Below are 12080 nucleotides of genomic sequence, written 5' to 3'. Positions count from 1 at the left end.
GCACTCAGGTATCCACCACCACAATCAAGGTATAGAACATTTCCAACAACTAAAAATTCCTCGCGGCCCTTTTCAGTCAAGGCCTTCCTCCCTCCTCCAGTTCCAGGTGACCATCGATCTGCTTTCAGTCACTATGGTTTGCCTTTTCCAGAATTTAGTATTAGTGGAATCGTATAGTATATGGCCTTTTGTCTTTGATATATGTTTTCATTTGTCTTGGGTAATTACAAACTAAATTGCTGTGTTGTATGGTAACCATATATCTAACTTTATAAAACACTGCCAAATTGTTTTTTATATGGTATGGAGTGTGGATCAAGGTTAACTTTTTCTCATGGATTTATAATTGTTCTAGCAATATTTGTTTAAAAGCCTATTCTCTGGCTCCATTGAATGCCTTTGCACCTTTATTAAAATGTGTGGGTCTACTTCTAGACCCTCTTCTCTTCCATTGACCCACATGTCTACATTTTTTGTCAGTACTACACTGTCTTCATTACTGTACTTTTAAAATTAGGTATTGTGAGTCCTCCAACATTGCTCTTCTTTCTCAAAATTGTTTTATCTAGCCTAGTTCCTTTGTCATTCCACATAAATTTTAGAATCAGCTTGTTGATTTCCACAAAAATCTTGCTGGGATGTTGAATGGAGGGAGCTGACATCTTCACAATATTGAGTCTCCTAAACCAGGAACATGGAATATCTTTCCATTTATTTGCTCTTCTTTGAAATCTTTCATCAATGCTTTGCAGTTTTCAGCATATAGATTTTGCAGATATTTTGGTCGATTTTTACCTAAGTGCTTCATGTTCTTTTGGTCCTATTGTAAATAGTGCTGCATTTTAAAATTTAACTTCCAGTTGTTCATTGCTAGTATATAGAATTACAATTAGTTTTTGTATATTGACCTTGTATCTTACAACTTTGCCAAACTCAGTAAGTAGCTCCATAGATTTTCGGGGGTAGATTTTTCAGAATTTTCGAAATAGACAATCATGTCATTTGTGAATAGAAACAGTTTTACTTCCTCTTTTCCAAGATTGCTTGATTGATTAACTTACCTTATTGCACAGGATAGAACCATCATTCATAATGTCCAGTATGATTATGAATAGGAGTAGTGAGAGTAGAAATTCCTGTTTTGTTCCTCATATGAGGGAACAGCATTTGGTTTTTTATCATTAAATATGAAGTTAGATATAGTTTTTTTTGAGATGCTTTTTATCAGGGTGAAGAGGTTTCCTTCTACTCCCAGTTTGATGAGAATACAATTTTTAGTCTTACTTTTTTCTTTAAAAAACACCACATGGTAGGCATTATTATTGATAGGAATTTTAGAGAAATTATTTATTTAGACCTACATGCACATTTACCATTTTATTTGATTACCATTCTTCTGGCCTCTCAAAATGTTCCTCTGGTATTATTTTCTTTCTTCCTGAATTACATCATTTTGAAGTTCCTTTAGTATGAGTATGTGGGTGGTAACTCTCTTAGGTTTTATTTATCTGAAGATATCTTTATTTCTTCCTCTCTCTTGCAATATAATATTAGAGACTGAGTACACAGATCTAGACTGAAATTATTTTCTTTGATCACTTTGAGGGTATAATAAAACCCCCTCATAATAAGATTCATGAAGATGAAAAATTTCAATTGTGTAAAAAGAAGGGTGGGCTTATTGTGAAAATTAAAGAAATGAGTCATCTGAGTCTGTCTAGCTGATTGGCTAGAAGTTCTAGTGGTCTGTCTCTATAATTAAAATCTTTGCTCATCCTGGTTGTGGTTTAGCACCACTTGGTGGTGGCTGTCTGCTTCAAAATAAACATCAGTGGTGCCAATTCTGGATCCTGTCTCACTGGCTGGAACTTCCAGGTCAGTGGCAGCATTAATAGTAACCTCCTGTTTAGCTGGGGCCCATTTAGTCAGTCTCATCAAAGGAGATTTAGCTAGAAGAATAATGGCAATAAAGGGCCCCTGCCTCCCTGTTTCCTGGGATAGTGTGCTTACATTTTTCTCACCCAGCCTTACCCTTTCCTCCATATCCTGTACCCCACCCACATTGCTATCCCAGAAGATAAAAGTTTATCCCAACCAATTTGGGGCTAGGCAAAAGGCAGCCAATCATTAATGATTAATTGGTGATTAATCACCAATCATATTTGACCCAAATTCTCATTTATAATGGGGCTTATTATCCTAGGATTTCAGTCATTATTTTAGTGTCTTCTAGCTTCCAGTACTGCTATTAAAACATCTGCTTTCAGTCTAATTGCTTCTTTCTAGGTTGTCTGTCTTTTTTCTCTTTGGCTGCTTTAAAGATCTTTTCTTTTTCTTTGGTGTTTTGGATTTTATGACAGGCAAATAGATTTTAAAATTTATCCTCTTTGTGACACTCTGTGCTTCTTGAATCTGTGCATTCATTTCTTTCCTAAATCCTAGAAGATTCTAAGTAATTAACTTTTGTAATATTGCTTCTCAATTCTGAAAATCTGTCCTTGGAATCTGCTTATTTATATGTCAGACCTTCTCAGTCTAACTTCTGCAATTGTTTAACATTTCTTTTGTATTTCCCATGTCCTTATCATTCTCTGTTCATTCTGGATAATTTTCTTAGATATTTTATGCTTTGCAAATCATCTGTGTCTAATCTGCAATTCAACCCATCCACTGAGTGTTTTCATTTCAACAAATGTGTATTTGATGTCTGAAAGCTTAATTTGAATATTTGTCACATTTGCTTGGTCATTCCTGATAGTCTCTTGTTGCTTGCTCATCATTATGATTCTATCCCTTATTTCTTTAAATATTTTCTAAATAGATATTCTACATTTCACAGATGATACAATTTTAATATCTCTCTTGGGAGTTCTAAATATTTATTATTTCTTCCCATTTTTCACTAATGGTGATTTGTTTCCTTTATGTTTGGTGGTTTTTTTGTTTTGTTTTGTTTTTTGCGGTACGCGGGCCTCTCACTGTTGTGGCCTCTCCCGCTGCGGAGCACAGGCTCCGGACGCGCAGGCTCAGCGGCCATGACTCACGAGCCCAGCCGCTCCGCGGCACGTGGGCTCCTCCTGGATCGGGGCACGAACCCGTGTTCCCTGCATCGGCAGGCGGACTCTCAACCACTGCGCCACCAGGGAAGCCCTGCTTGGTGGTTTTTGATGGTGAACTCACATTTTCTTGATCTTAATCCCGGAATCTGGTGGGCTTATTTAGAGATCTTTTTCTCTGAAGAGGATTTGTGTTTGATTCTGCTGGTAGCCTGGGGGCACTACGAGTCTGGAACTATTTTAGCCTTTTTCATTTAGTTTAGTAGCTTAGAGCAAGGGTCTCAAGTTCAGCTCCTTCATATTACTGTTGACTTAAACACAGACTGAGCACAGTTCTTTTATGGCCATTTTCTCAGATTAGTTCTTTATTTTTAATTGCCTATTCACAGAATCAGTTTTGCTTATTTGAGGGAGCAAAGAGCTGGAGGGGGAGATGTCAGCAGGATACATAGAAATTTTCTCTGCGTCCTTCAAGTTTTCAGCAATGCATATATATTTGTCCATTTGATGGTTTGTTTGTTTTAATAGAATCGGTTGATTTGCAGTACAAGGATGCCCCAGATGATCTAGCTTACAACTCTTTTGGAGAAGTCTCTTTCAGCTTTTTTTTTTTTTTTAAAATACTTTAGTTTTTAGAACAGAAGTAGATTTACAGAAAAATTGAGAATAGAGTACAGAGTTCCCATATATCCTGCACCCAATTTCCCTTATTATTAACATCTTACATTAGTATAGTACATTTGTTAGAATTAATGAACCATTATTGATACACTGTCATTAACTAAGTCCATAGTTTATTCATATTTCTTTGGTTTTTAAACCTAATGTCTTTTTCCGCTCCTGGATTCGGTCCAGGATACGACTTTACATTAACTTGTCGTGTTTCCTTAGGCTCCTCTTGGTTGTGACAGTTTCTCAAACTTGCCTTGCCTTGCCTGACCTTGATAGTTTTCAGGAGTACTGATCAGGTATTTTGTAGGCTGCCCCTCTATTGGAAATTTTTTACTGTAGAAAAATATACATAACATAAAATTTACCATTGTAACTATTTTTAAGTTTACAATCTGGTGGCATTAAATATATTCATAACGTTGTTCAGTGATCACAATCGTCCATTTCCAGAACTTTTTGATCATCCCAAACAGAAACTCTGTACATTAAAAAAATAACACGTCAGTCCCCTCTCTCCCCATCTCCTGGTAACCTCTATTCTATTTTCTGTCTCTGAATTTGTCTACTCTAGATACCTCATGTAAGTAGAATCATACAATATTTGTTCTTTTGTGTCTGGCTTATTTCACTTAGCATGTTTTCAAGTTTCATCCATCTTACAATGTGTATCCAAATTTCATTGTATGTATATACTACATTTTGTTTTATCAATCTTGCTTATAAGTTCCAGAAGATTTTTGTTGATTCCTTGGGATTTCTCCATAGACACTCATGTCATCTGCAAACGAAGGTATTTTATTTCTTCATTTCCAACCTGTATACCTTTTATTTCCTTTTCTTGCCTTATTATTAGCTAGGACTTTAGGTGTGAGAGTAAATAAGAGTGATGAGAGAGGATATCCTTGTCTTGTTCCTGATCTTTGGAGGAAAGCATTGTTTCTCACTATTAACTATGATGCTGGGTGTAGGTATTTTGTAGATGCTCTTTATCAAGTTGAGGAAGTTCCCCTCTATTGCTAGTTTGCTGAGAATTTTTACCAGGAATGTTGTTGGATTATCTCAAAAGCTTTTGCTGCATCAATTTGTATGCTTGTATGATTTTTCTTCTTTATCCTCTTTATGTACTAAATTATACTGAGTGATTTTAGAATGTTGAACTGTCCTTATTCACCTAGAATAAATCCCACTTGGTTGTGTTGTATAATTCTTTTTGTACATTATTGGATTCAATCTGCTAATATTTGTTAAAGACTTTTACATCTATGTTCATGAGAGATATCAGTCCATAGTTTTTCTTCTTATAATGTCCTTAACTGCTTTTGGTATTAGGGTAATGCTGGACTCATAGAATAAGTTAGGAAATGTTCCCTTTATTTCCATTTTTTAGAAGAGATTGTGGAGAATTGGTATCATTTCATCCTTGAATGTTAGTTGAATTCATCAGTGAAACCATCTGGGCCTGGTGCTTTCTTTCCTGGAATGTTATTGATTCAGTCCTTGATACTCAGATTATCTATTTCTCCTTGAGTGAATTTTGATAGTTTGCATCTTTCAAGGAATTGGTTCATTTCATCTAATTTATCAAATTTCTGGGTATACAGTTGCTGATGGTATTCCTTTATTTTCCTTTTAGTGTTCATGGGATAATTAAAGATGATCCCAATGGTATTGTATTGTTTATTTAAACATTTTTCTGTATATTATTATTTTTTTTTATTTATTTTTTTTGCGGTACGCGGGCCTCTCGCTGTTGTGGCCTCTCCCGTTGCGGAGCACAGGCTTTGGACACGCAGGCTCAGCGGCCATGGCTCACGGGCCCAGCCGCTCCATGACATGTGGGATCTTCCCAGACAGGGGCACGAACCCATGTCCCCTGCATCGGCAGGCGGACTCTCAACCACTGCGCCACCAGGGAAGCCCTCTGTATGTTATTATGTTTTTACATCTTAAAAAAGGTTTCTGGCTGGGGAGGGACTCCTTGGCATAGCCAATTCTTGGAGATAGCAAAGGGCTCAGCCAGGTGTGTACCTTAAATATACCAACTGACTAATGCAGAGTCATACCTCCTCTATCTTGCCTGTACACCTCAGGAGGCAATATTCCTTTGTTTTAATCATCCCAGGGCCAGATACCAAGCAAGTAGGAACAGACCCTAAAGCTTAAGGGCTGCTGAAATGATTCAAACTAGCCAATCCTAAACTGTTCACTCTGCCTTGCTTTTTCTATAGAGTAGTCTAGGTTTTCCCTTCACTCATGTTTTCTGCCTCCTAACTACTCTGAGGCTTTTCCATATATCTCTGCATGCCATGCTGTGCCTCCCAATTCTAGGACCTGTGAGTATGATGAACTTTGTTTTCATGAGCCTCTTCTATACCTTCTCTTGTGGTTGCACCTGACTGACCTGACTGACCATCCCATAAAAGAACAGAACAGGTAATTTTGTGCCTTTCCTTTTTTTCTTGGTTAGTGTGGCTAGAGGTTTATTGATTTTATTGATCCTTTCAAAGAACCAGATTTTGGTTTCTGTGATTTTCTCTGTTGTTGTCCTGTTTTCAATTCCATTGATTTGTTCTAATTTTTATTATTTCTTTTCTTTTGCTCTCCTTAAGCTTAAATTGCTCTTCTTTCTCTCATTTCCCAAGGTGGAACCTTAGATTGTTGATTTTAGATTTACCTTCTTTTCTAATATATACATTTAATGCTAAAATTCTAAGTGATGCTTTCATTGTATCCTACAGGTTTTGATAAATTGTATTTTCATTTTCATTGAGTTCAAAATACTTTTAAATTTCTCTTTAGACTTCTTTGACCCATGTATTATTTTTAAATGTGTATTTAATCTCCAAATATTTTGGGATTCTACAGCTATTTTTCTGTTATTTATTTCTAGTTTAATTCCATCATGGCCTCAGAGAAGATAGTTTATATAATTTCTGTTACAGGTTGAATTGTGGTCCCCCAAAAGACATGCTGAAGTCCTAACCCATCACATACACACACACCCCTTAACATGTGAATATGACCTTATTTGGAAATTGGGTCTTTAAAGATGTAATCAAGTTAGCGTGAAGTCATTAGGGTGGGTCCTAATCCAGTATGACTGGAAGAAATGCGATGTGAAGACAAACACACATAGGGAGAATGCTGTGTGATTACAGAGGCAGAGAGTGGAATGATGCAGCTACAAGCCAAGGAATGCCAAGGAGTGACAGCCACCACCAGAAGCTAGGAAGATGCAAGGAAGGATTCTCCCCTACAGGTTTCAAAGGGGGCATGGCCCTGCCAACACCCTGATTTTGGACTTCCAGTCTCCAGACTGTGAAACAATAAATTTCTTTTGTTTTAAGCCACCCAGTTTGTGGTACTTTCTTACAGCAATTCTAGGGAATGAATATGATTTCTATACTTTTAAATTTATTAATGTGCATTTCGTGGCCCGGATAGTCTCTCTTGGTAAATGTTCTGTGTGACCTTGAGAAAGATGTGTATTCTGCTGTTGTTGGATGGAGTATTCTCTAAATGTCAATTAGATCAGATTGATAATGCTGTTTAGGGCAATTATATCCTTACTGATTTTCTGCCTGCCTGAACTATCAACTACTGAAAATGGGGTGTTGATGTTTCCCAATGTATTTGTGCATTTTTCTATATCTCTTTGCACTCCTATTAGTTTTTGCCTCATGCATTTTGACACTCAACTTTTTGGTTCATACACATTAAGGACCGTTATATCTCCTTGGAGAGTTGACCTCTTTATCATTATGTAGTGCTCCTCCTTATCCCTGACAGTTTTTCTGGTTCTGAAATCACTTTGTTTGAAATTAATGTAGCTACTCCAGCTTTCTTTTGATTAGTGTTAGTATGGCATAACTTTTCCCATCTTTTGACTTTTTAATTTTATTTTTAATGTTTTAACAACTTGAGTGATGTATTTCACATACCCACCATTCACCCATATAAAGTGTACTATTAATTGGTTTTAGTATAGTCACAGAGTTGTGCAAGCATCAGCACAATCAATTTTAGAACATTTTTATTACCCCTCCCCCACCAAAAAAATCTTGCAACCCTTTAGTCAACCCCCCATCATCTGCCAGGGCTAGGCAACCACTGAACTACTTTCTGTCTCTATAGATTTGCCTATTCTGGACATTTCATATAATATGTGGTCCTATTAGAATGGAATCATATGATATGTTTTTTTGTGAATTGCTTCTTTCATATAGCATATTTTCAAGGTTCATCCATATTGTGGTATGCATCAGTACTTCATTCCTTTCTGGTGCTGAATAATATTCCATTGTACCAATATACTACTTTTTATTTACCTATTAATCAGTTTATTATCATTTGAGTCATTTCCACTTTTTGTCTTTTCTGCAGTAAACATTTGTGTACAACTTTTTGTGAGGGTATATGTTTTCATTTCTCTTGGGTATATAGCTAGGAGTGGGTTGCTGGATCATGTGGTAACTTTATGTGTGAACTTTTGAGAAACTGCCAGACTGTTTTCCACAGTGGCTGCACAATTTTGTATTCCTACCAACAGTGTTTGAAGATTTGAATTTCTCCACATTTTCTCCAACACTTGTTATTGTCCATCTTTTTTTATTATAGTTATCTTAGCTGGTGTGAAGTGGTATCTCATTATGATTTGAATTACACTTCCCTGAAGACTAGTGATTTTGAACACCTTTTCATGTCCTTTTTGGCTATATCTTCTTTGAAGGAATGCCTATGCAGGATACTAGCCCTTTTAAAAATAGCTCTTTTATATATTCTAGACAGGTCTCTTATTAAATAAAAGATTTGCAAAATTTACGTCCCTTTCTGTGGTTTGTCTTTTCACTTTATTTATGGTATCCTTTAAAATGAAATGTTTTTAATTTTGATGATGTCTAGTTTATTGATTTTTCTTTCTTTGCTTGTGTTTGTGGTGTCATTTCTAAGAAATCATCACCTAATTCATGAATATTTATACCTGTTTTCTTTAAAGAGCTTTATGGTTTTAGCTCTTGAGGTTAGGCCTTTGATCCATGCTGAGTTGATTTTTGTACATGGTGTGAGATAAGGGTCCAACTTCATTCGTTTACATGTTGACATCCACTTAACCCAGTACCACTTGTTGAAAAGACTATTCTTTTCCCCATTGAATGGTCTTGCTACCTTCGTTGAAGATCAGTTGACCTTAAATGTGAAGTTTATTTCTTGGATTCCCAAGTTAATTCCAAAAAAAACTGGAATTTTTGACTGCTTACTGTGTTCCGGGCACAATCCTAAGCACAAATGCACTTATCCCTCATAGTAACTCTGTGAGATGGGCACTATTCTTACCCCCACTTCACGGATGAAGTAGCGGAGATAATGATTTGCCCAAGCTAATAAGTGGCAGACCCAGGACATGAATTTAGACGACTGCCTTGAGAGCCTGAGCTTTTAACCATGCTATAAATAAATGTGCTAAGTCAGAACTTGGAATCCCACTAAATAGTTCATTTTAAACAAAACAGCTGGAGGTCAAATTGGCCACTTAGTTTGGAAAAACCACAACGGAGGAGGAGCTTTACTAGCTTGCTTCCTACTGAGTATTAGAAATGGACCTGTCTTCCTTGGTTGAAAGCCCTCCATCGCCAACTTAAGAATTTATAAATCAACGCACTACTTCGGCTTCTTCTGTTCTTGCAGCAGGACAGACGTTAGCCTTACCGGCGAGGAGCGGAAAGGCAACAGGGTCCACTCCCCAGTTCTCAGCCCCGCCGCAGCCTCGCGCTATTTTCTGCCAACAGTAGGGGCGTGGACAGAATCGCCCCCCGGGCTGGAGGCCGCCCGTGTTGTCGTAACTCTCGCGGGAAGTTGCGTCGTTGCCTCGGTAACGGCGTCGCGGCCGCGAAAGATGGCGGGGCGAAGTTTTAAGGTTAGTTCAACTCTACACTGCTGGGTAGCAGCTAGGTTTCGGGCGGCCCTGCGGACACCGGAATTTATTTAACTTTGGGTCTGAAAGTGTCTCTTTTACAGAGACGGGGCGTTTCAGGGACTCCGCTTCCACCACGCGTTCAGCAACCTGCCACACCTCGTCGGGACCTCCTCGCCAAGGAGGAAGAATATAAGTAAGAAATTTGGCGGTTCAGCTTTTCCTTTTTTCTTTCACTTAAATGAGGCTGCTTACAAATACTTTTCCTGGTGACTGACTGGATCTTTGGGACCATTCACTGTCCAGCAGTTAATCATCCCGTTCGCTTGCCCTTCTTTTTAAATTGAGCTGCGGCCTCGTAGCTGTTGAAAGTGGGCGAAAATTTAACCCAAGTGAATAAACCTGTTCGTCAGCGAGATGATACCGCTAGAAGTAGTTTGGATAGCAGGAATTGCCACGAATAGTTCAGTTTCTACTTAAAGGAATTCTACTTAATTTCAAGTTCCTAGAGTTTACGTATGTAAATTTCTTTTAGGTTTGGTTTCTAAACTGAAAGCATGTTTCTCAGGGCATTTGGAATTACCGTTCTCATCCACATTTGGTGGTGTTGGGAGGATTTCTCTTCCTTATCTGCTGCCAGTGTAATTAGAGCTATCCTGACAACACGTGCTTTCATTCTTGGACCACTCCACTCTTCATCCCCCGGTTTTCATGCAGATGTCAGAGTAATCTTTTAATTTGATCTTGTCACTCCCTCGTCTAAAACTTTGCAGTGGTTTCCAGTTGCACTTCAAAAGCTCTGTCACACCTGGCTCCTACCTCTTGTATGATCTTGACCTCTCTCCTTTTTGCCTACCAGAGTGGCCTTTCTTGACTATGATAAGTAGGCTCCCCATTACTCTTTTTTAATTGTGTGATTAAAGTTTCGTTGCAATTAGCATAACTTGTTACAGTAAATTCATTTGTTAGTTTACATTTTGTTCTGTTTCCTCCACTGGACTGTTAGTTCCACAAGGTCAGAGACCATGTCTTTTATTTGCCCTCGTATATACCCTTACCAAAAAAATTATATTTAAAAAATTCACCCTTTTAATTTAAAGTAATTTAATTTAAAACTTGGGAAACATTCTGGCAGTTCCTCAAATGGTTTAACATAGAGTTACCAAATGATCTGTACTTAAAATTAAAGCATGTTTAGAGTTAAAACTGAAGTGTCCTTTCTTTAGATAAACTAGACATGTGTCAACTTGCATGTAGAAACATAATGATCTTCCACTGCTTGATGAAATGGGCCTGTTATTCAAGTATGAATGTACTTAATCAGTGGATCTGTTGTTCATATACAGCTCTGAATCAGCTGTTTTCAACCCAAAACATTTGTTTTCTTTACCATGCACCAGACAGCACTAAATACATGCACTGATTAGGTTAATTCATTTGGTTATTTAAAGATCTATTTGCATCTGGCCCTTCATTAAGGATATGCTCCTGATCAAAGTCAGGCATCTGTCGTAACTATTCGATTTTAGCAAAAGTTTTGTGGTAAAGGCTCCCACTTGTTACTTGTTCTGTTATATGCACTCCGAGGTGTGCAAATCTGAGGCGTTTGAACAGAGTAGCTCCCAGGCACTGCTTGAAACTTGTGATCACTCAGCACTATGCGCAAGGGTGAAATGTCTGGCCATCCTTATAGGCAAGACTATGAGTTCATAACAGAGTATTTTGCCACATGTTGTCTTGGTGGTAAGCATATGGGGATGTTGTTTTAATCAACTGAACACAGCACTTTCCAGGGATCCCAATGCAGAATCTTTTACAATCAGCTCCTGTCAGATAGTTGGAGGAAATAATCACTATATGAGACAGTAAACCAAGGAATATGCTGATCACTCAAGTCAATAGATATTCCAAGTCTTGTGCGTATATCATAAAACTAGAGAGCTAAACAATAAGATTACGTGACTTCTGGTTTAATTGATCTTGATAACTGGAAGGGCAAGCCTTCCCCCAAACTTCTTGCCCATAAATAACAATTACATTGGATTTATAGATTAATTTGCAGAGAACTGACATCTTTATGCTGTTGAATCTGCCCTTCTACGAATGTGATATATCTCTATTTACATGTGGGTGTTTTGGGTATTCATTAATAATATTTTATCATATTACTACATAAGAGTCTTGCATGTACAATTTTTTCAAGGTACCTTATAGTTTTTTCTTGCTATAATGAATAGCTCTTTTTCTACTACATTTTCTAATTGGTTATAAGTATAGAAACATTACTGATTTTTGTATGTTGATCCTAGATCTATATTTATATAGATTGTCAGCTCTGCTGAACTCTCTTATTCTGCAGAGTCCGTTGAGTTTTTTTTTTTTTTTTTTTTTTTTTTTTTTGCGGTATGTGGGCCTCTCACTGTTGTGGCCTCTCCCGTTGC

The 12080-nt window shown here is 37.5% G+C and overlaps 1 protein-coding gene across 2 annotated transcripts in view; it reads left to right on the top strand.

Annotated features, from left to right (window-relative positions):
- TEX9 (testis expressed 9) overlaps window positions 1–12080 on the top strand; it is a 216290-nt gene that overhangs the window by 123973 nt on the left and 80237 nt on the right. The window contains exons 1-2 of one of the 2 annotated variants that reach the window (XM_030878773.2): window positions 9608–9642; window positions 9744–9835. The exons of the other annotated variant lie outside the window; for it this stretch is intronic. Coding sequence (XP_030734633.1) covers window positions 9622–9642; window positions 9744–9835 — 113 coding nt within the window. The 5' untranslated portion in view covers window positions 9608–9621. Of the gene's footprint in view, window positions 1–9607; window positions 9643–9743; window positions 9836–12080 lie in introns of those variants that run through there. 2 annotated transcript variants of the gene reach the window in all.

Source organism: Globicephala melas, chromosome 2 (genome assembly GCF_963455315.2).
Source record: "Globicephala melas chromosome 2, mGloMel1.2, whole genome shotgun sequence".
Classification (NCBI taxonomy): domain Eukaryota; kingdom Metazoa; phylum Chordata; class Mammalia; order Artiodactyla; family Delphinidae; genus Globicephala; species Globicephala melas.
Note: the sequence above shows the minus strand (reverse complement) of the source record. Positions and strands in the feature narration are given on the sequence as shown.